Below are 25,778 nucleotides of genomic sequence, written 5' to 3' on the forward strand. Positions count from 1 at the left end.
CTTCTTTGGATGGTGGGAGGAGACTGGAGCACTCAGCAGAAAGTCACACTGACATGTGGAGAGTGTGCAAATTTCACAGACAGTTGCTTGTCTTGCAACCAAGGCAAGGGATCACTTGCCTGTGGCAACAAGACCCTCAGCATATCAGAGCCATCTAGTCACATCCTCCCAGATCTGAATAACCAAACCTCCAGGACCAATGAGCTCCACTGCCGAGCAGGCTCAATGCGCTTCAGCTGTAAATCAGGCACTATACTAACATGTAGTGGGAGAGAGGTAGAAGAAAAGCTTTTATGGGCACTTTGGTGATATGGGTGATAACGCACTTGCATAAATCTTCATGACTGTCCAAATTGCACTGTTTTGCTTTATATCTGAGTGTTTGAGTCTTTCTATCATCCAAAATGCAACCTGTCAGTGCTATGCATAACATTATATGAGCACAGAATGTGTCATATATCAATATCTATATTGATAGCCTACTGCAACATGTGGAAGCAAGATGTGGAACCATGTAAATACATGACATTTGCTGTGTTATTTTTCCCCATTCCCATAGCATCTATATTTCTTAACCGATATATCCAAGTGTTGATGTGAATGGTTGGTTGGTGAATGGTCCCAATACCGGGACAGGAAGCATACAACAAATAGGGGGGTAATGTAAGGCCAAGATGGCCATAGGTTAGGAACCCTTCAGGTCTGTGCCTTGTACAGTGTACCAAATGTCATTTCCCTTAAAATGTCCCCGCAGTAGACCCATAGTCCTCTCCTTCACATGTTGAGTTACTTTAGCTTGCCTACTCCAAGTGTGGTCACAACTATTTTCTTTCCATTGGATACTTCCAGTTTCCAGAAAGTTGAAAGATGACAATAAGCATGCTTGGGCAGTAGTTTTCAGCTTACATCTTTTCATATTTGTGAGGCCCCAAACATCTAGATCCCATCCCATGAATGCCATAGACTTCACACCTCCCTAGGTCCCACCAATCCATTTACATTAGTTTGCACCTTTATTTTTGCTCATGAGATATTGTCATCACTGGCTAGCCAGCATTTATTGCCTATCTCTTGTTGCCCTTGAGAAGGTGGTGGTGAACTGCCTTCTAGAACCATTGCAGTCTATGTTCTGTAAGTTGACATACAATGCCTTTAGGGAGGGAATCCCATGATTTTGATTTCAGCTATTCTGAAAGATGTCAGGATGATAAGTGTTTTAGAGGGTAAGTTGCAGGTGGCAGTGTTCACGTCTCCACTGCCTTGTCCTAGGTGGATGTGATCATGGGTTTGGGAGGTCATAGAATCTAAGAACCTTTGGTGAATTTCTGAAGTGCAACTTGTAGATAATGCATAGTGCTACTACTGACTGTCAGTGGTGAAGGGAATGGATGCTTGTGGATATGCCAATTAAGCGGGTTGCTTTGTTCTGGAAGGTGTCAACTTTCTTGAGCATTGCTAGAGCTGCATACATCCAGGCAAGTAGGGAGTAGTTCATCACACTCCTGATTTGAGTCTTGTAGTTGGCAGACAGGGTCTGGGAAATTAGAGGGGAGGTTCTCACTACAGTACTTAGCCTCTGACCTGTTCTTTTAACCAATGTTTATATGGAGAGTTCAGCTGAGTGCCTAGTCAATGGTAACCCCCAGGATGTAGATAGTGGGGGATTTAGTGATGATAACACCATGGAAAGTCAAGTTGTGGAGGTTAAATTGTCTCTTTTTGGAGATAATTATTGCCTGGCATTTGTATGGTATGAATGTAACATGCCACTTGTCAGCTCAAACCCAAGGATATTGTTGAGATCTTGTTACATTTGAACATGGACTGCTTCAGTATCTAAAGAGTCGAAAATGGTGCTGAACACTGCATAATTATCTGTGAACATCCCCACTTATGCCGAGGACACTATCCTGAGGACTGTCTGCAGAGATGTCCTGGAACTAAAATGACTGACAACCACAACCTATGTGCCAGGTATGACTCCGACTAGTGGAAAGTTTGCCTGCTGATACCCACTGATTCTAGTTTTGCTGGGAATCCTTGATGCCACACTTGGTTAAATGTGACCTTGTATATAGTGCTGTCACTCTCGCCTCAACTGCCCACCTTTACCCTACCAACTACTGATCATGCCAGATGTGGTCATGCACTGTTCCCCACTTGAAGTCACAGTGCATCCAATCATGGGCAATCCACATCCCGTATTACACGATTCTCATCCATACTTTAATGTATCTGCCTTACAAACACATTTGCTCCACTTCTGCATTGTCATTAATTAATTCTCCCCAATCTGCAGCCCTTAATCTAAAAAAAAGATTTCTCAGTTTTCCTCTCATAACAGCAATACCCCTTAGTCCCAACACCTGCTAACTCGCTTAATTATTCTGGATAGGCCCTAATGGACTGATTGTCATCCACACTTTTTGAATGACCAAACCAGAAAGCTCACGATGAGAACTCCCAAAACTGATTTGTGCGTCCATGAACACTAATGAGATTTAGAGAACTCATCCAACACGTTGAGGCATAGACATTTACTTGCTGAACATGCAGTGTGTTTGTTGTGTAAGCTGCTGGCACATGGAACAGATGTGAAACTGGTGTAGCACACTGACATATTGCAAGATGTCCATCCCCTTGACTGAGAATTGCTGACCAGCAAGTCAAACTGCTTGTTTGTGTAATTGAGTTAAATAACATGACATAAAAAGGCAAGTCATGGCTGCTGCGATAATGCAAGTAGGTGCGAAATGAGTGGGCAGTATGAAAGTAAGTGCACAGCCCTGAGATGCAGCCTGGTTCAATGTCTCACCTGGGTGCCTGTGAGCACAAAGTACCATTGCAGCAACCATTCAATACCATTTGTTTGTGCACTCCAAAATGCAAGTCTGTGCTTCCCAAGCAACTTTGAAGTAGATCCAAAACGTGTCATGATAGTTGTGTGAGGTTGTCATATGTTGGATGCCAATGTCCATAGTCAAGGGATGCATGTACAGGGCCCACATCCCAGAAATATTTCTCAGCACCAAACAGCATGGAGACTCCTTGCAGCAGCTCTGATTTCCATGTCAAGATTTCTTGATATCTGGCTTGGTGTTGTGACTGGTAAGATGGGAAACTGAATATTAATAAGAGGCAAGTTGCAGTGTTAGTAAGGTTTTTAATTAAGCTATAATTCCTTCTCAATTGACAAGTTGCCACCATCAAGTGAGAAACTCACCTTGTTGTTTGGCAACAACATAAAAGATGCAGCAAGAAGCTCATGTCTCCTCTGCATTTTGATAGATCATGCCTAATCTCAATGTGGCCTCTACTTTCCTGTCTATATACCCCTATACAATTAGATTTTTGACTAAAAGGGTGTAAATTTAAAGCAGCCTTAAAAATGTTTAATGATTTTGTCTCAAGCTTGGTAACAAAATTCCACAGGTCAAAAAGTACCATTACCCTGAATACATCCTATCTCACCAGTAGGACAGACCTTGCAGAGTTGGCAGCACAGTGATACATAGTTGGGAGAGAGTTGCCCTGGGAGCCCTCAACAATGACTCTGGACCCTATGAAGTCTCATGGCTTCAGCTTAAACATGAGCAAGAAATCTCCTTCTAACTCCCACATGCCATTTCCCCTCGTTTGATGAATCTGTACTCCTGGAAGTTGAACAACACTTGGAGGAAGCACTGAGGGTGGCAAGGTGCAAAATTATTATCAGCAATATTACTGATTGAGCTGATCAGGTCCTAAAGGGCATAGCTGCTACATGGTCTATGGCAGGTAGTGAGGGAACCAACAAGGAGAAACACACTTGACCTCATCCTGACTGTACATCTGTTGCAGGTGCATCTGTCCTTGACAACCACGTAGTCCTTGTGTGGCCTTTACATTAAAAATGGCATGATGGAGGGTGTGTGGTGAGTCAATGTGCTGAATAGGACAGATTTTAAATAGATATAGCAACTCAAGACTAGACATCCATGAGACCCTGTGGGCCAACAACAATAGTGAAATTGTATTTCATCACAATCTGCAATCTCATGGTTTGACATATCCCTCACTCCTATTACCATCAAGCTCGGGGATCAATCCTGGTTCAATGGAGTTTGTAGAAGTGCATGCCAGGAGCAGCACCAGGCATACTTAAGAGTAAGGTGTTCAACTTGCTGAAGCTACTAAACAGGACTACTTGCATGCCAAACAGCATAAGTTGCAAGTTATAGACAGAGCTAAGCGATCACACAATCAATGAATCAGATCCAAGTTCTGCAACCTTGCTGCATCCAATTATTAATGGTGGTGGACAATTAAACAACTCACTGGAGGAGTCGGGTCCACAAATATCCCCATCCTCAATGACAGAAAAGCCTAACACACCAATACAAAAGATAAGGCTGAAGCATTTGCAACCAGACATACTGAGTGTGGATGAATAATCTCAGCTTCCTCCAGTGGTCTTCAGCATCATAGATACCAGCTTTTAGCCAATTTGATTCACTCCATGTGATATCAAGAAATATTTGGAGGTAATGGATACTGCCAGGCTACAACATTCCAACAATAGTACTGAAGACTTGTGCTCCAGAATTTGCTGCTCCCCGAGTCAAGCTCTTCCAGAACAGTTGCAACATTGTTGAGTAAACGCCAATGTGGAAAATTAACCAGGTATGTCCTGTACACAAAAATCTGGACAAATTAAACATCATTACTGAACTCTTGATCATCGATAAAGTGATGGAAGGTGTCATCAACAGTGCTATTAAGCAGTACCTGCTCAGCAAAGCCATTCTGGATTCCCCCCGGGTTACTCAGCTCCTGATCACATTACAGCCCTGGTTCAAACATGTAAAAGAGCTGAATACCAGAGGTGAGGTGAGAGAGACAGTCCTTGACATCAACCTCTACATGCCTTAATACTGTCCCCCTCCCCCACTCCACTCCCCCAGTCCAGGGACTCCCCACATACGTTCAGGACACGACCCATGCCCTCCACCTCCTCCAAGACTTTTGTTTCCCTGGCACCCAAAACCTCATATTCATCATGGAATCCAGTCTCTATACACCTCCATTCGCCATGACAAGGGCCTCCAAGCTCTCTGTTTCTTCCTTCCATGATGTTCCCACCAGAACCCCTCCACTGACACTCTCATTCGTTTGGCTGAGTTGCTCCTCATCCTGAATAATTTCTCCATTGAATCCCCCCACTTCCTCCAGATGAAAGGGGTAGCCATAGGCACCCACGTGGACCCCTGCTATGCCTGTCTCCGTTGGTTATGTGGAACAGTTCATCTTCCGCAGTTATACTGGCACCATTCCCCACCTTTTCCTCCCCTACAGTCACCACGTGCTCCCACGAGGAGGTTGAACAGTTCATAAACTTCACCAACACATTCCACCCTGACCTTAAGTTCACCTGGACCATCTCAGACACCTCTGTCCCCTTCCTGGACCTCTCCATCTCCATCAGCGGTGACCAACTCAACACGGACATCTTCTACAAACACGTAGACTCCCACAGCTACCTGGACTACACCTCCTCCCTCCCTGTCTCCTGTAAAAACACTATTCCTTATTCCCAAGTCCTCTGCCACTGTCGCATCTGCTCCCAGGAGGACCAGTTCCACCTCAAAACACACCAGATGGCCTCCTTCTTCAAAGACCACAACTTCCCCTCCCATGTGGTTGATGATGCCCTCCAGCTCATCTCATCCACTTCCCGCATCGCTGCCTTTGAACCCCAAACCTTCAACCACAACAAGGACAGAACCCCACTGGTCCTCACCTTCCACCCCTCCAAGCTCCGCATCATCCTCTGCCATTTCCGCTACCTATAAATGCATCCACCACCAGAGATATATTTTCCTCGCCACGCTTATCCACACAGACCATGCCTCCGTGACTATCTTGTCAGGTCCACGCCCCTCCACCAACCCACCCTCCCCTCCAGGTACCTTCCCCTGCCACCGCAGGAATTGCAAAACCTGCACACACACCTCTCCCCTCACCTCTGGCCAAGACCCCAAAGGAGCCTTCCACATCCATCAGAGTTTTACCTTGACTTCCATGCATCATTTACTGTATCCATAGCTCCTGGTGTGGTACCTACATTGGGGAGACAGGACACCTACTTGCAGAGCGCTTCAGAGAACATCTCCGGGACACCAACACAAACCAAACCCACCGGCCCATGGCCGAACACTTCAACTCCCACTCAACCAAGGACATACAGGTCCTGAGCCTCCTCCATTGCCACACCCTAACCATCTGATGCCTGGAAGAAGAACATCTCATCTTTCGCCTAGGGATTCTACAACCACACAGCATCAATGTGGACTTCACCAGTTTCATTTTCCCCCAACTTTATCCCAGTTCCAACCTTCCAACTTGGCATCGCCCTCGGCACCTGTCCTACCTGTCCAACTTCCTTCCCACCTGGCCGCTCAACCATCCTCTCTGACCTATCACCATTCTCCCACCTCTATCTACCTATCACACTCTCAGCTACCTTCCCCTCAGATCCACCTTCCCCCACCCTGCCAGTTATTCTTCCACCTGCTTGGCTCAAAAGCCGACACTCCCAACTCTAATCTCCAGCATCTGCAGTCCTCACTTTCCCCTAGCCCTTGACATCAAGACTATATTGAACTGAGTATGGCATCAAGGAGCCCTAGCAAAACTGGAATCAGTGAATTTCAGGGGGCAACCTCTTTGTGGTTGAAGTTGCACCTACCACGTAGTAAGATGGTCGTGGTTGTTGGAGGTCAGTCATCTCAGCTCCAGGATATCACTACAGGAGTTTCTCAGTGTAGTGGCTGAGGCCTAACCAGCTTCAGTTGCTTCGTTTATGAATTTCCCTCCTTCATAATGTCAGACATAAAACGAAATGTCTTTAATATTGTGAAACAGATTTTCTCATAAGGAATAGCATAATGAGAAATTGCAAATAGAGACAATCACCAAAGAAATCCAATGAGAATTCAGGAAAAAATTTCTCCACTCAATTGGTGAGAATGGATAATTCATTACCATGTGAAATTGTTGAAGGAATTAGCACAGATACAATTAGCAAAAGCCCCAGACAAGAATTTAGGAAAATTGAGATGGAGAAAGATGGTAGAAAGTTTAAGTGGAGCTGAAGATACAGGCATGGACTAGTTGGACTGAAGGCCTCTTTCTGCATCATAAATGAGCGGAGATCAACATTGACTGCAAGACTCTGGAGTTTGATCACTGGGGAGGTAAAGTTTAAATTTTGTACTTAACTCTAAGGTAGTTTGAAATTGGAAGCATTTGGAAAGTACTGCTCAAGTGAGTGAGTTTACTTTCTTCTGTCAATTGACAAGGCTTGCCACATCAACTACTGTGTAAACTCAAAAGCTAATGAGCCCAGTGGAGTTAAAATCCCGACAGAATTCGAATTCCTACAGTGTGGAAACAGGTCCTTCAGCCCAACAAGTCCACACCAACCCTCTGAAGAGTAACCAACCCAGACCCACTCCCCTACCCTATATTTATCCCTGACGAATAACCAACACTGTGGGCAATTTAGCATGGTCTAACCTGCATGTCTTTGGATTGTGGGAGGAAACTGATACACCTGGAGGAAACCCACATAGACTCAGGGAGAATGTGCAAACTCCACACAGTCACCCAAGGCTGGAATTGAACCCAGGTCCTTGGTGCTGTGAGGCAGCAGAGCTAACCTCTGAGCCACTATGCCCCTCAAGTGGACAAGTTAGATATAATTTGAGGAGGGTTAGTGTAGTTTTGCAAATGAGTATAGCTGAACATTGAGTTTGGTCAGTGGAGAGTTAGGTGAGTGAAGAAGAAATTGTTCATTTGCATTTGCTTTTGCTCTTCCACCTCCAGCACTTTGCCCTATAGGAATTGATTGTTGGTCCACGACAGAGAAAGGGAGTCACATCAATTCTACAACACTGAATAAAGATACCAATGTGAGATCACAGGCAAGTGATTGGTCAGTGAGTGTTTCTTTTTTCTACCTTTTCTGACTTTTATAATATTCTTTCAAAAAACACTCTTGTGATTTATATTGCTTTTATCCAATTTATAAACAGTTTTAACTGTGATTTTTAAGCTTCTTTTCATTTCTTTTTATTTTGGGGAAGAGGTAAACAGTGGCTGAAGAAGCTTGTGACATATATCATCCTAAGGGACAGTGTGAGACTGAGGGATCACTTGATTGAGATACATAAATTTATGATGGGCATAGTCAGGATAGATAGGAAGCAATTTTTTCCCTTAGTGGAGTGATCAGTGACCATTGGACATAGATTTAAGGTAAGGGACAAGTTTAGAGAGGTTGTGAGAAAAAAAAAATCACTGTGTAATGGAAATCTGGAACTCTGTAAGAGTAGCAGAGGCAGAAACTCTAATAACATTTTCAGTATTTAGATGTACATGGGCCAAATGCTAAAAAAAAGTTAGAATAGTTAGGTAGTAGCATAGATTTGATGGGCTGAAGGGCATTTTTCAAGGAACAATACCTGCATGATTGGGAATTTGCCCTAACAGACCAAACACAATTAACCACAATAATTAGAGCTCACACATGATCCTTTGCCAATAGCATGTGCAGAAATGGGCATTGTTGCTCTTTGCTCACATTTATGCAATTAGATCTTAGTATTCCAACTTGTATGGGATTACTGATGGATTCGTTAGATTACCTTTGCCAATTAAGTCCTCACGTAGAAATGTTCTACTTTGAACACTCTGGTCATGGCAGGGTAAGATAATTACACTAAGTTGAATCATTATGAAAGTGATGGACATGGTACATCATGGTCACAGGAATAACTCCAGAATTGAAGCTATGTGTCAGATGGAAGGTATAATAATCTTTAACAGATTATTATAATTGGATGTCTTCTTTTTGGGAATGAGGGTCATCATTCAAAGGAAATGTGTGTCAAATCAGCTAGATAAAGCTCATTGTGTGGCATTGTCAGAATGAACCTGCAAGCCAGAGGCTATTTTTGAAGCAGTAACAGATGAAGGCAGAGCGGTAGACATCACCGCAATGGACTTCAGTAAGGTGTGCAACAAGGCTCCTTATGGAGTACAGGGAGAACTAGCCATTTGGATACAGAACTGGCTTGAAGGTAGAAGACAGAGGGTGGTGGTGGAGGGTTGCTTTTCAGACTGGAGGCTGATGACTATTGGTGTGCCACAAGGATCTATTTGGGTCTACTACTTTTTTTTTTAGATTACTTACAGTGTGGAAACAGGCCCTTCGGCCCAACAAGTCCACACCGACCCGCCGAAGCGCAACCCACCCATACCCCTATTACCTAACACTACGGACAATTTAGCATGGCCAATTCACCTGACCTGCACATCTTTGGACTGTGGGAGGAAACCGGAGCACCCGGAGGAAACCCACGCAGACACGGGGAGAATGTGCAAACTCCACACAGTCAGTTGCCTGAGTCGGGAATGACTTTTTGTCATTCATATAAATGTGAACATAGGAGGTGTGGTTAGTAAGTTTACAGATGACACCAAATATAGAGGTGCAATGGACAGTGAAGAAGGTTAACTCAGAGTACAATAGAATTTTGATCAGATGCGCCAGTAGGCTGAGGAGTGGCAAATGGAGTTTAGTTTAGATATATGTGAGGTGCTGAATTTTTGAAAAGCAAATCAGAGCAAGACTTATACACATAATGGTAAGGTCCTGGGGAGTGTTGATGAACAGAGACTTTGGAGTGCAGCTTCATACTTCCTTGAAAGTAGAGTCGTTGGTAGGTAGGATAGTGAAGAAGGTGTTTGGTATGCTTTCCTTTATTGGTCAGAGCATTGAGTATAGGAGTTGGGAGGTCATGTTGTATAGGACTTTGGTGAGGCCACTTTTGGAATAATGCATGCAATTCTCATCACCTTCCTACCAGAAAGATGTTGGGAAACTTGAAAGGGTTCAGAAAAAAACTTACAAGGACGTTGCCAGGGTTGAAGGATTTGAGCTATACAGAGAGGCTGAACAGGCTGGGGCTGAAGGGTGACCTTACAGAGGTCAATAAGATCATGAGGAGCATACATAGGAGAAATAGTCAAGGTTTTTTTCCCTGGGTTGAGGGAGTCCAGAACTAGAGGGCATAAGTTTAGGGTAAGAGGGGAAAGATATAAAAGGGACCTAAGGAGCAACTTTTTCACACAGAGAGTGGTACATGTATGGAATGAGCTGCCAGAGGAAGTGGTGGAGGCTGGTACAATTACAGCATTTAAAAGGCATTTGGATGGTTGTACAAAGGAAGGGTTCAAAGGGATATGGGCCAAGTGCTAGCAAATGGGACTAAATTAGGTTAGGGTATTTGGTTAGCATGGATGATTGGACCAAATGGATCATTTACATGTTGTACATCTCTACAACTTTATGACTGAAAATATTGTTGACATGAAACAAGAGACCAAGTCCAAATGACTCATTTTCCAAAATGTCAAGAACTGTTGATGAGGAATTACACCACTGGTGAGAAATAGTACAAGCCATCATTGTCGCACAGATTGGATAAGTCTCCTACACCACAAATAAACAAGAGAAGATGCAGTATGGAGAAAACATGCAGATCATTCTTGACAACCAGAGCCGATGTGCCAGAAACATAAACTGAAGATCCATAAGTAACTGCGCCAAATAGAGGCCTGGATATATTTGCGGGCAGAGCAGGAATTGTAGCATCTGAGGGAAATACCATATATACTCGAGTAATAGTCATATTTTTTGGACTACTTTTTAAGGTAAAATTTATGGGTTGACTATGACATGGATACTACTTTTGAGTTGCTGAAATTCATGCCCATCAAAATTCATACTGTATCATAAACAGAAGCCCAAATGATCTGTAAATGAATTGAATAAAAAACAAATCATGGTAATTCTGAAAACCTGGAGTGGAACACACCAGCCAACAGACTGGAGGACCGGGAGCAGAGCAGAACAACCAGCAGACTGGAAGCTGGAGCGAGACATAATGGCTGGCACACCTACTCATAAACGTTGATGTGCTGTGAAGAATTAGGGTCAACTTTTACATGAGATATATGGAAAATTCCAGGTTACTTGGCTAAAAATAGGGGGTTGACTTTTAAATGAGATCGAGTATTACTTGAGGATGTACATAATACCTCATCGGAGCACAGTACAACAGTGTAAGAACCTCCAAACATTCATTGGCCTCACAGAAAGACAAGGTCAAATGATGCTCCTAGTCCCCCTAAAATACCAGAGGTCAAAGCATTAAAACACAAATAAATAAATGCCTGAAGAACACTGAGCGCCACATAAGAATCAACATCTTCTGAAAGTCTTTCCTACTGACTATATATATATATAGACTGATTGTAAATATTGTACAGTTTTGTTGCAGGAACCTCTGGTGTAAAGATGGAGGGTTAGATGTTGCTTTAAGAGTCCAATCACATGACGTCATTATCATGTCATCGGTCATTTTGCAGGGAAATATTTAGTTTACCCTTGTTGCCTGGAGAGTGTATAATAAAGCTCATGTTGTTAAGCACTTTAGCCTCCCAGCCTTCTTAACATTATCAATAATGATATAATGTGAATGTGTGTGGGGTAGGAGGTGATTATTAAATTTGTAAACGACACAAAGATTGGCTGGGTGGTTAATGCTGAGGAAGAAGTTCTTTCGGTTACAAGAAAATACATAGATGGGTTCACCAGAAAGGCAGATCAGTAAAAGATGGAATTTAACCATGAAAAGTATGAGGTAATGCACTTCGGAAGAAGTTAACAGTTCAATATTAACTGGTTAGTATAAGGTGGTTGAAAGGGAATGCAAACAGAACACATATCTTTATCAGGTGTGGCATAGATTACAAGAGCAGGGAGATTATATTGGAGCCGTACAAAACTTTGGTTAGGCCACAACTAAAGTTATTGTGAGCAGTTCTGTTGCCACTCTATAGGAAGGATATGATTGTGCTGGAAAGATGCAGAGGAGAGTCACCATTATGTTACCTGGGTTGGAGCATTTTAGCAATGAAGAGAGTCTGGATAGGTTTGGGTTGCTTTCTTTAGTGTAAAAAGCCTGAGAAGGGACCTGTTTGAAATGTATAAGATTGTGAGGGGCATAGATATCATATATAGGAAACAGTCCCCCTTAGCTGAACAATCAACAACAAAGGGCATAACTTTTAAGGTAAATGGCACAAGATTTCGCAGCAATTTTAAGGAAAACATTTTCACCCAGTTAGTAGTGGAAATCTGGAATGTACAGTCTTGTACAGTAGGAGAGGAAAAAAAACTACACAATCTTTAAAAAGTGTTTGGATAAGCACTTGAACTGTCATAACATTCAAAGCTGTAGGCTAAGTGCTGGAAAGTGGGATTAGTATCAATAAGTGAGTGCCATCTCAATGGGCCAAAGGGGCTCTTCTGTGCTGTACAACTCTGACTCTATATCTCGCATAATCCTAAATCTGGGCTATACTTCGAAATACATCAGGGCTTGTAAACTGCTTTGGAACAATCTGAGCTCATGAAAGGTACTACAATAAATGCAGCACTATCTTCTTGTTTTTCAGAAATATGTATTCCAAAATATCCTTCATCCGACAACCACTGAAACCGCATATCATGGCAGAAACCCTACTCATGGTTTCAAGAGAAGGCTCTAGTCTCCAAGACATATATTCTGCCAACAGTATTATTTACTTAATCTACTGTTACAGCTGACTCTAAGTTCTATGGAGAGTTTTCTTGCTTCATGATACTGCCTTGTTGCTCTGGAAAACCTTCCTTGGAGTAACCGTTTCTGTTCTCTTCAAAACTGTCCAATACTGTTCTTCCATTGGAGGCGTCTCAATGACAAAACAGTTCTCTGTATTAATGAAGTATGTGTCCCAGTGCTGTCCTTCCAAAGTGTCATTGACCACTCTCTCTTTCTTTATGTAATTTATATTCCCTGAGCTGTTCAGTTGTCTTCCGGGAGTGATCATATTTTGGAGATATGATCGAGGAGCTCTTCGTAATTTTTGACAATACAGAGTGTGGCTAATATTCCTTAAGTACTCAGATCCTATATCTACTGAGAATCCATGAGAATCCACTATGACCTTTGTTGATACCATAGACATTGTCATGCTTTTTACCTTTACAAAAAATACATTCTATGTCTGAACTAATGTGATGCTGTCACTGTTAACAGGTTAATTTGTCTTTTTTTTGAAGAGGTTGTAAGGCAGAGGTCCTGAACTAGCACTAATGGCCAGCTTTCTTAGATCCAGATTTCTGGATTTCCATTTTTCAATAACATCAGAAGCTCTTGGAGTGTCAAGAGTTGAAAGTTTCAATGAATGTCTCCTGGCTGCGACACTCTGAGTTTTGCCTTAATTTTTACCCCCTTGATTGGAGAACTACATGTGAGGATCTGTCTAAATGTTCCTTTTTCCCAAGGGTGTGTTTATGGGATGTTACAATATTGGAACCGTTAACTAGTAATCAATACTGTATCTACCATTCTGTTAAGTTTCCAATCTGTTAAGTTATTTTAAATTCTTCTTTCTTTGGTTGTACTTTAACTAGTGTTTAAATAAATTGTGTTTTGCTTAATGTTGAGTAGTTTGTCCTGTCATATTTCATCTGAGACTTTTTTACATTTGAATTAAAATAAGAAAAAGTTAGTGTCTAGTCTACCTTTCAAAAATTTGAGGTGTCTGATTTGGTCCATAACACTAGTACTTAAATCTGACAAGACTCAAATTGTTATTTACCCTTTAAAAATATTAGTTAAGGAAAAACAATCCTGTCCACCTTCACTGATTTTTTTTTAAAACTCAGTTTAACTTTCTAAAGTTTAATTGTCACAAAAAAGGCTTGATGAAATACCTGAATATAAACATAGAACTTAGAAGAGTACAGCATAGGAAGGGGCTCTTTGGCCCATGATGTTGTGCTGAAAAGACACCATATTAAACTCATCCCTCTGCCTGCCCTTTGTCGATATTCCTCCATTCCTTGCACATTTATGTGCTTATCTGGAAACCCCTTTCAAGCCCTTCTCATAACTGCCTCAGCCACTACCCCTGGCATTGCATTACAAATAAAATAAACAAGGATAGGTTATATATATTGACAACCAAAATGGCATCTTAAATGTTATTACCATCTGAAATATTTTCCCATAGGATCCGGATATAAAGATCACGGTCACTCCTGCTTTGCTCGTGTTGAAAACCAATTGCATGTAGAAATTCATGAGATATCACACCAAAATGCACACAGTGTGGATTTTTCAATGATAATATCCGTGCATTTCTTCCAAATCCTACGCTGGAATAGCAGCTAGGAAAATAAAGAAAAGTTAAATAAATTAGCTTTCCTTCATAAGAAATTAAAAATGACACAGTACATCTGGAGGGAACACATTTTGAAAACATGTTATTTACTAAATTTGCACAGCCAAAAGTATCTTCAGGAAGTTCAAAAATCAACTCAAATGCTTCAGTGGTACAGACGGGCATCTTGATTTTATTACATTTTCAACTATACCTCAGTATATTTTCTTTATTCTTAATACCTCAAATGATTATAATGAACCCAAAAGCCCTCATTAGAAAGACACACCAGAGGATCCCAATCCTCCTACAGACACATTCTCATATCATATAGGTATTGCAGGAACCAGCACAGAGGGTGCCACAATACAAATAAAATGCGTAAGAGAAAATATGTAAAGTCTTGCAAGTTTTTAATGATGCAAAACCAACCTTCACCATTATTGGCATGCTCTCAGAGATTCTAAACTCTAAGTATGCTCAAAAGCATTTTATTTTAATGGTAATGGATACAGATTTAACTGTATTAACTCATCCATTGATCTCTGTAATTATGCTTGATAGCTTAAGTCTGTCAGTGGAACTAATGAGTCAAGTGACTGATTCCATGCACACAAAAAAGGTTTTACAAGCTCTTGGGGATATTTCCAAATACCATATATATGTTGAAACTTCTGAAATTCTAAAATCTTTCAACGTTCTACAAATAAACACATTGATTTTGAAATAAGAAACATCACATCATTGCTCTGAGGTAAATAAGATAAGATTTCCAGTAACCTGGCAAATACAAGTGCTGACAAGAATATCAAACAAGTGGTGACAAGAGAAAAGTTTAAATCTCCAGGCCCCAGCATTTCTTTCTTTGTAGAAACGTTTGAAAAACTTTAAACTTGGACAAATCCACACTTCTGCGTTTCAAATCAAACTTGCATGTAGATTACCAAGAGGTTGTGCAGATTGAGTTAACACCATAACATGATTTTACATAGTGAAAAATCACACAACACCAGGTTATAGTCCAACTGGTTTATTTGGAAGCACTAGCTTTTGGATACACTCCCACATTTACACATGCACGCTCTTACAGACTTATATACCCCTTTACACTCTCACATATACTCTCATAGACGCTCACAACCCCTCCCCCCACCTCCCACAGACCCAAATGCACATATACATAAATAAGTTTGTGGGGTGAATTTGTACTTGCAGAATTACATTTTACTTTGCGCAAAAACTGCATGAATCCTTGTAAGATTCTGTAAATCTGTTTTTTAGATTACAATCAGTCTGACCATTGTGGCACAGGCAGACAGTCGCACACAGGACAGCTCACACCTTCAATGCATTATCTGGGCCAACATGATACCAATTAGATTAGACTTAGACTTACAGTGTGGAAACAGGCCCTTCGGCCCAACAAGTCCACACCGACCTGCCGAAGCGCAACCCACCCATACCCCTACATTTACCCCTTACCTAACACTACAGGCAATTTAGCTTGGCCAATTCACCTGACCCGCACATCTTTGGACTGTGGGAGGAAACCGGAGCACCCGGAGGAAACCCACGCAGACACGGGGAGAACGTGCAAACACCACACAGTCAGTCGCCTGAGTCGGGAATTGAACCCGGGTCTACAGGCGCTGTGAGGCAGCAGTGCTAACCACTGTGCCACCGTGCCAGTGGTTAAAGTTCACTTGAGAATGTAACTTTTGAAAACATTTTGCAATTTACATATGAAAGAACTGAAATCAACATGGTCATTCTAAAAGATGAGAGTTAACTAACAGTCCAGATCTTTTTCAATATATAATTTTAGTTACATCACCTGTAAAATTATGCTATAAATTCTGTATCTTACAATCTTATACTCCACAACCAACTGATGAAGGAGTGGCGCTCCGAAATCTAGTGCTTCCAAATTATCCTGTTGGACTATAACCTGGTGTTGTGTGACTTTTTTAAACGTTGTACACCTTAGTCCAATACCGACATCTCTAAATCATGATTCTGCATGTCTGTGGTAGAAGAAAGCTAGAAACACTATGTTTTCAACCAAGAAACTGTAATTGGCCATTAAAAGATATAGGGCTTTCTCTCACAGGTTCCAGTTATATGTGATATGACATTGTTACACTGCAATCTAATAATGAGCAAAATAGCTATTATCTAATTATCTATACCTCCTTCCTGGTTATTTAATTCTATCCATTAACAATTTTCAATTTAATTTATTCCTACTCTGCCTGGTCCCACAAAGTTACTGCCAATCTCTGAGATAAAGAGAAAGGTACTACAATTATTAAATAACCTGTCTGAAAGGGTTTAAAAATAATAGCTTAATAAAATAATTTGCAGAACAATATTTAGAGGCAGACAGTTGTGAATTTCTAGCTGTGGATAACTGACAAGAGCACAAAAGTGTTAGTTAAGCCACTTGTTTTAGGAGCTAACTTTTCAGAAAGATAGCAAAGGAATAATAAGATAACGCTCACAGGCAAACAAAGAGATTATTTCTTCATTGAATGTTAGAGCCTTGACAGAAGTCATTAAATCACACTAATTGATATTCATAAATCAGACATGAACTGTTATATAACAACAAATAGTAGACTATCGTGGAATCAGACAGGATGACATGTATATGGCTTCACACTAGATGTGTATTATAATTCAATATCAAGGGATCATTTTAGGAGCGCCAAGTCAGAAGTTAATTCAGGAGAAAGTGAGGACTGCAAAGGCTGGAGATTAGAGTCGAGAGTGTGGTGCTTATGCCAGAAACGTTGATTGTCCTGCTCCTCAGATGCTGCCTGGCCTGCTGTGTTTTTCCAGCACCACACTCTCGACTTAGAAGTTAATTCAGTACAACTATCTGGATTAAATAGCTATTCTTCTTGGAATGCCAAAAGTCATTGGGAAGGACTAGAATATACAGATTGTGGGACTAAATATTCATTGATCACTATAGATTTAAGGAATAATTATGGCTACTGAGGTGAAGGGAATGTGATAACCTCATCTGGAACCTGATAGATGGCGTTAGGTCAGACATTGAGGATCTAAGATTCACAACCATGTAGTGACATCTATTTAATTAAATCTTAAATTTCTACTGCCACAGACTGCAGGAAATAATGTAACTATTTGTTGGGAGATAATTAGTTGATGGGGTTTACTATTGGAGTAAGAATTTGGTTATGTGGATGACGATATGTGCTGTCCAAAACAATGCACAACTAGGTCCATGACTAGTCTTTGCTACACACCATTGCTCCTTGAACAATGGAGGATGAAAGAAAAATAGAGGCTGGTATTTTAGGGTCCTTCCAAACTCTCCCGTTGGATTAAATATACAAAACCTTAAACACAAGAACCAGCAGAACAGCTTCTTCCATGCTGTTATGAGACTTCTGAATGGACGTCTCAAATTTTAAATTTAATGTTGCTCTCGCTCTTTGTGCACCTTCTCTGCAGCCATAACATTGTATTTCTCACTCAGTTCTATTACCCCATGCACTTTTTATGGTATGATCTGCATGTGCTGCACACAAAACAAACCTTTTCACTCTACTTTGTGTATGTGGCAATAATAAATCAAATCAAAACAAATTCTAGGAGGGGGGGAGGGCAGGTTAGACAACCTCCTCATGAATCTGCTCCTGGGCCTGGCCATAAACAGGTCCAGGCAGCAGTCTGTGGAGGGGGTTGCTAGGGCCGACTGCCTGCCCCTCTTCCACGGTTATGCTAGAGACCAGGTTTCCCTGGAGAAGTAGCACGCAGTGTCCACCAACACCCTTGAACTGTTCAGGGAGAGGTAGGCACCATCGTGAGTGGCATGCTTTATTTCCCACCCCCCAACTCTATTTTGATTTAATCCCTGCCCTCTCCTTCACTGTTTGAGCATGGAGCATTCTCCTTTGATGTGAAGGGCACTGCTTGTCACTGGCCACTTGGGTGCTTCCTTTCTTCCTGGTGGTGGAAATCGAATAAAGAGTTGTACACCTTGTTTCTTTCACTGTGTCTCACACCTGCACACACACAACATGGGTGCTGGGGACAAAATAAGCACTACCATGGTTAGGTGGTAGGGTGGGGTATAAAAAAAAGATTAAAATCTGCTCAGTTTAGGGGACTGACTCTGAGCTGCTTGGCCATAGCCTGTGTAATGTGCACAAGTAAATAATGGGTGACTTGGTGACAGGAAACAAGCCAAAAAAAAAGAAAAATATATAAACAGGAGATTCACGTAGTGTGGAAGGGGGAGTACAGGTCAGAGGACTTCCTCGTGGGTCTGTTTCTGGGCCTGGTCAAACTGGCCATAAACAGATCCAGGCAGTGGGCCATGGAGGAGTCATTAGGGCCGACTGCCTATCCCCCTTCCGCGGCTACGTCAGACCCTGGGTGTCTCTGGAGAAGGAGCGCACAGTGTCCACCAACACCCTTGAGCTGTTCAGGGAGAGGTGGGCACTGCAGGGAGTGGAATGTATTATTTCCCCCTCCAACTCTATTTTGAGTTAATCCCTTCCCTCCCCTTGTTTGATCTCGCAGCATTACCCTTTGATGAGAAGGACACTGCTTGTCACTGGTCATTGGGTGTTTGCTTTCTTCCTGGTGATGTAAATTGTACAAAGATTTGTGCAACTTGTGTCTTTCACTGTGTCTCACACCTACACACACAGAACATGTGTGCTGGGGAAAAAATAAGCACTACTGCAGTTAGGCGGTAGTGTGGGTAGAAGAAGTAAAAGAGGGAAGAAAAGGAAAAAAAATAAATAAACAGGAGATTCATCCAGTGCGGAGGGGTGAGGCCAGATCAGAGGACCTCCTCATGGGTCTGCTCCTGGGTCTGGTCAAACTGGCCATAAACAGGTCCAGGCAGCAGGCCGTGGAGAAGGTCATAAAGATGTACAGCATGGAAACAGACCCTTCGGTCCAACCTGTCCATGCCAACCAGATATCCCAACCCAATTTAGTCCCACCTGCCAGCACCCGGCCCATATCCCTCCAAACCATTCCTATTCATCTACCCAACCAAATGCCTCATAAATGTTGCAATTGTACCAGCCTCTACCACTTTCTCTGGCAGCTCATTTCATATACATACCACCCTCTGTATGAAAACATTTCCCTGTAGGTCTCTTTCATATCTTTCCCCTCTCACCCCAAACCTATGCCCTCTAGTTCTGGAGTCCCTGACCCCAGGGAAAAGACTTTGCCTATTTATCCTATCCATGCCCCTCATAATTTTGTAAACCACTATAAGGTCACCCCTCAGCCTCCGATGCTCCAGGGAAAACAGCCCCAGCCTGTTCAGCCTCTCCTGATAGCTCAAGTTCTCCAACCCTGGCAACATCCTTGTAAATCTTTTCTGAACCCTTTCAAGTTTCACAACATCTTTCTGATAGGAAGGAGGCCAATATTCCGAATGCCTGCTCCTCTTCCGTGGTTACGTTAGAGCCCGGGTATTTCTGGGAAAGGAGCACGCGGTGTCCACCAACATCCTTGAATCGTTCAGGAAGAAGTGGGCACCGCAAGGAGTAAAGTGTATTATTTCCCCCCCCAACTCTATTTTGATTTAATCCCTGCCCTCCCCTTCACTGTTTGATCATGCAGCATTGCCCTCTAAGAAGGGCACTGCTTGTCACTGACCACTTAGGTGTTTCCTTTCTTCTTGGTGGTGGAAATTGAATAAAGAGTTGTGCACCTTGTGTCTTTCACTGTGTCTCACACCTGCATACACACAACATGTAGTCAGGTGGTAGTGTGGGGGTTTTATATCGAAACAAGAGGAAAAAAGAAAAAAAGAAAAAAAGAAAGAAACAAAGAAAAAAAATGTATTGGAGATTATATAAATAATTATTTACACACTTGTTGTTTCTCACTGTGTCCGACATCTGCACATTAAAAAAACAGGAGATTCAACGCGCCTCCTCATTCTAGGGACTGATGCTGAACTGGCTGGTCAGTTGTGCACATGTAAAGATAAGATAACTTGGTGACCAGATACTGGCCTCTGTGCAGCTATTTCAGACACAAAACTGTTACTTAAGCCATTTGCTCTAGGAGCTAACTTGGCTGGAAAATAGTAAAGGAATAATAAGATTATGCTCACAGTTAAATAAAAAGGTTGCTTATTCATTGAATGTCTGAGCCTTAACAGAAGTCATTAAAATCCCAGGGATGTTGGAAGGGGAGAATAACCGATCTGAATACACTTTGGCTCTCAACCCCTCTCTTTGCTCCCTCAGTAGTGATACAGCATCCCCTTGTCCTCACCTACCATCACTCCAGCATCCACATCCAGAGGACCACCACCCGCACTTTCTGCCTCCTCCACTGTGATGCCACCATAAGAAACATATTCCCCTCCCCACTACTTGACAGCCTTCTGTAGGGACGATTTCATCCTGGGCACTCTGGTCCACTCTTTATTCACTTCAATATCCCTCCACAGTCTTATGGCACCTTCTACCGCAACCACAGAAAGTGTAACACCTGTCTGTTTACTTTCTCTATTTCAATATCCAAGGAACCAAGCACACCTTCTATGTGAAGCAACACTTTAAGTGCACTTCACACAATCTAGTCTATTGCATTCGCTGCACACAATGTGGTCTCCTCTACACTGGGGAAACAAAGCGCAGACTGGGTTACCACTTCAGAGAACACTTGCATCATGTTTGCAAAAGAGACCTTGCACTTCCAGTTGCCTGCCACTTTAGCACACCACCCTATTCCCTTGTCAACATCTCTGTCTCAGGCATGCTACACGCCTCCAGTGAAAGCTGGAATTCTGCTTGAGGACCTTGCAGTCTTCTGGACTCTATCAAGTTTAATAACTTTAGGGCTTGAGCTCTTCCACATCCTTGCCCCAAAACACCAGGCCTTGTTATCACTCAGTTTGCTATTACACACAACTCATTGTTAACTACTAACAGTCCCCATTAATAGCTACTCACCCTCCTAACCTGATCATTATCTACTCCTTTGTCTATATAACTGTTCTTCTCTCTCTTTGGGCTCAAACCCCACCTATCGTTCACTCCTTACCCACACCTCCAACCCTATCTTCTGCATATCAACCAACATTTTCCTAGCTACCATTAGTTCTGAGGAATGGTCACTTGATCCAAACTGTTAACTCTGATTTCTCTCTGCAGATGCTGCCAGGCTTACTGAGGTTTTGCAACAATTTCTACTTTTTATCTCTGATAATGTATGCCTTCACACTAAGTGTATCCTACAATTAGATAGGCATACCTGTGTAGCGAGAGGTTAATTGTATTCGTATTTTATGCATGATGTAAACCTAACCCATTATAATGATTTGATTTTGGTAACTGTACACTTCTTAACTGATGTATGTTAGTTTCTTTTGACCAAATCTAAGAGTATAACTATTTTTGTAATCCTTTGTTCTGGATCTCCAGCATGTCATTTTTAGATACTGTAAAGTCCATGCCTCTTGCCAGGTAATAAAAGCCATTTTACCACTCTACAGATCACTGCCTGGTCACTGTCTAAGGATAAGGGTCAGAGGATTGTGGGACCTCAGAAATTGTCGCAATACTATCCAATTATCCCATTCCTTCTTTTCGACAAAGTGCAAGAACACAAACATTCTAAAGATGATTATGTGAATAGTCTACTGAAGTGACTGAGTTATTTTTATTTTCGTTAGGCAGTCAAACTAGGCTTGCAAAGCCCATTTGAAGAATAAAGATAAACAAAAGGACTCAGAACATGGCCAAAGCAGTTTGATTCCAGATCAAGAACAAGTCCCCAGGAAGAATACTGGTAGTTCCTGCACTTAATGGTGCTGCTCAAAGGCATGGTCCAGTTTGTATGATGGTGATCCTTCTCCTCTGGACCTTAGCCAAGGTGGTTTCCGCGGTCACTTGTCAAAAAGCATGCATAAAGTTAAGGAGCTGAGCATGTAATCTCCTTTTACCACCTGATGAAAATTTCTTTCATCATGCAACAACCACCTTGGAGGTGGGTCCATGTAGTTACTTGACTTCAAGCCACCAGGGCTATTAGTTTAGATTCATAGACTCATAGAGATGTACAGCATCGAAACAGACCCATCCATGCCGACCAGATATCCCAACCCAATCTAGTCCCACCTGTCAGCACCCGGCCCATAGCCCTCCAAACCATTCCTATTCATATACCCATCCACATGCCTCTTAAATGTTGCAATTGTACCAGCCTCCACCACATCCTCTGGCAGCTCATTCCATACACGTACCACCCTGTGCGTGAAAAGGTTGCCCTGTAGGTCTCTTTTATACCTATCCCCTCGCACCCTCAACCTATACCCTCTAGTCTGGACTCTCCGACCCCAGGGGAAAGACTTTGTCTATTTATCCTATCCATGCCCCTCATAATTTTGTAAACCTCTATAAGGTCACCCCTCAACCTCCAACACTCCAGGGAAAACAGCCCCAGCCTGTTCAGCCTCTCCCTGTAGCTCAGATCCTCCAACCTTGGCAACATCCTTATAAACCTTTTCTGAACCCTTTCAAGTTTCACAACATCTTTCCGATAGGAAGGAGACCAGAATTGCACGCAATATTCCAACGTGGCCTAACCAATGTCCAGTACAGCCGCAACATGACCTCCCAACTCCTGTACTCAATACTCTGACCAATAAAGGAAAGTATGCCAAATGCCTTCTTCACTATCCTATCTACCTGCGACTCCACTTTCAAGGAGCTGTGAACCTGCACTCCAAGGTCTCTTTGTTCAGCAACACTCCTTAAGACCTTACCATTAAGTGGATAAGTCCTGCTAAGATTTGCTTTCCCAAAATGCAGCACCTCGCATTTATCTGAATTAAACTCCATCTGCCACTTCTCAGCCCATTGGCCCATCTGGTCCAGATCATGTTGTAATCTGAGGTAACCCTCTTCGCTGACCACTACACCTAAGGCAATGAAAATGCGTTTACCCTTTAAGATGAATAGATCCAACTTGATTTGTTCCTCCAATGGGTCAAATGAGAATGATGAAGCAAAGTTTCCTTACAATTTTGCCTATGGATAGCACAACTTTGACAATAAAAGACATTGGGTGGAATCTGTGTCATTTTTGTAGTTTCATGGAAGGCTTCTGTCCAGGAGGCCTAGCAGGTTTTCTCATGCAATCATTCTAAATTCGTCTCATTGACTATATACCACATTCTTATTACACCCCTCTCATCCAATGCTAGCCCAATTGTCCCCGTCATTGCGGACAGAACTACATGCCACTCCTGGAATACCTTGGCATCCCTGCCATCAGTGCTATTTTTAAAAGGTTTTGTGTGCCAGTCAAGCACTGTCAGCCCTAAACTGCCCTGCACAATTTGTCACATTTGTCTTGGACATGCAAGAAATGGGGCAATTGACACCCCACCTTACTGGATATTGGCCTGAAAATCTTTGTGGTTGGGGTGATGCATTGGAGGGCTCTGCTCCTTTCCAGAATCAGCAGAGGAGAGCAAAACACCAGACCAAGACACCTTCCTACTGGTCTGAAGTTGCCACCTGGATCCGTGGGATCTCAGCAATCTGGAGAATGTTATGGTTCTGTTCGCCAAGCTGGGACAACAACAACAACAACGAGCACCCGAGCTACAAATCTTCTCACAAACTTTGAATCTGGAGAATGCTACTTCACATTCACTCTCTCTCTCTCTCTCTGTAACTACACATACCTCCCACCAAGGCTCATGCTCTACTACTCTTGTTATTGAATGCAACATCTCCCCTCACTTCTTTTTATTCACCCAATCTCCCTACAATATTCTGTACGTCCTCTGTGTTGTCTACTCACTCACTCAGAATACCTCAACTTTGCCCCCATCTTCACCAATATTGGTAGCTGTGGTAACTACTTTCATCTAATTCAATCTTTTCTATCATCGTATTCCAGTTGAAAATGGTCCATAAGAAGGAGAAAAAAGCCAAGACCAGTTGTGGTGTGCCCAACATTAGGCTTCTTATCTCCTACAAGAGGATCCTGACCCTGACCGCCTGAGTGGCTGACTGACCTTTCCTGGGACCCTGGACTGATGTCAGATATCTGATATAACTGAGGACTATTTCCCTTCAATTGTGATACACATCATTTGGTTGAAGCACATTCATTGTGTTGCTGTGTAATCTGCAGATGTGAGATGGCTGTAATATAATGCTGTACAGTACTTAGGATAGCTAGAAGGGAGCATTAAAAAGCTTGGGCTTGTAGGATTAAGGAAAACCCCAAGGCGTTCTACACTTCTGTGAGGAAAAGTGGATGGCCAGAATGAAGTTGGGCCAATCAGGGGTGGTGGAGGGAACTTGTGCTTACGGTTGGAGGAGGTAGAGGTGATCCTTAAATGAATACTTTGCTTCAGTATTCACTACTGCCAGGATCCGTGTCGTTTGTGAGGACAGTATGAAGCAGGCTGATATGCTTGAATAGGTTGATGTTAAGGAGGATGTGCTGAAAGTTTTGAAAAATATGAGGATAGATAAGTCCCCAGGCCAGGTGGAATATACCTAAGGTTTCTATGGGAAGTGAGGGAAGAGACTGCTGCACTTTTGGTGATGATCTTTGTGTCCTCGCTGTCCAGCGGATTAGTACCAGATGATGGGAGGATGGCAAATATTATTCCCTTGTTCAAGAAAGGGAATAGTGATAACCCTGGGAATTATAGATCAGTCAGCCTTACATCTGTGGTGACCAAATTATTGGAGAGGATTCTGAGAGACAGGATTTATGATTATTTGGAAAAGCACAGTCTGATTAGAGATAGTCAGCATGGCTTTGTGAGGTGCAGATCATGCCTCACAAGCCTTACTGAATTACTTGAGGACGTGAGAAAACATATTGATGAAGATATAGCTACGGATGTTGTATATATGGATTTTAGCAAGGCTTTTGATAAGGTTCCCCATTCAGTAAGTAAGGAAGCATGGGATACAGGAAACCCTGTCTGTCTGGATACAGAATTGGCTGGCCCAAAGAAGACAGGGGTTGGTAATAAATGGAAAGTATTTAGCCTGGAGCTCAGTGACCAGTTGTTTTCCACAGGGATCTGTTCTGGAACCCCTGCTCTTATGGTTTTTATAAATGACTTGGATGAGGAAGTGGAAGGGTGGGTTAGTAAGTTTGCCAATGACATACAGGTTGGTGGAGTTGTGGATAGTCTGGAGGGTTATTGTAGGTTGCAATGGGATATTGACAGGGTACAGAGCTGGGCTATTAAGTGACAGATGGAGTTCAACCTAGAAAAGTGTGAACTGATTCATTTTGGAAGGTTGAATTTGAATGCATTTTACAGGGTTAAAGGCAGGATTCTTGGCAGTGTGGAGGAACAGAGGGATATTGGGGTTCACGCTCATATATCCCTCAAAGTTGCCACCCAAGTTAATAGTGTTGTTAAGAATGTATATGGTGTGTTGGCAGGCAGATTGATTTTA

At 42.4% G+C, this 25,778-nt stretch overlaps 1 protein-coding gene across 1 annotated transcript in view; it reads right to left on the reverse strand.

Moving 5' to 3' along the window:
- The window catches only part of LOC132824536 (astacin-like metalloendopeptidase), a 300,317-nt gene that overhangs the window by 125,895 nt on the left and 148,644 nt on the right, over nt 1-25,778 (reverse strand). Inside the window, exon 7 of the mRNA XM_060839170.1 lies at nt 14,148-14,326. Within this exon, the coding sequence (XP_060695153.1) occupies nt 14,148-14,326 (179 nt within the window). The remainder of the gene's footprint in view (nt 1-14,147; nt 14,327-25,778) is intronic.

The sequence above is a fragment of the Hemiscyllium ocellatum genome, chromosome 18 (assembly GCF_020745735.1).
Source record: "Hemiscyllium ocellatum isolate sHemOce1 chromosome 18, sHemOce1.pat.X.cur, whole genome shotgun sequence".
In the NCBI taxonomy this organism is placed as follows: domain Eukaryota; kingdom Metazoa; phylum Chordata; class Chondrichthyes; order Orectolobiformes; family Hemiscylliidae; genus Hemiscyllium; species Hemiscyllium ocellatum.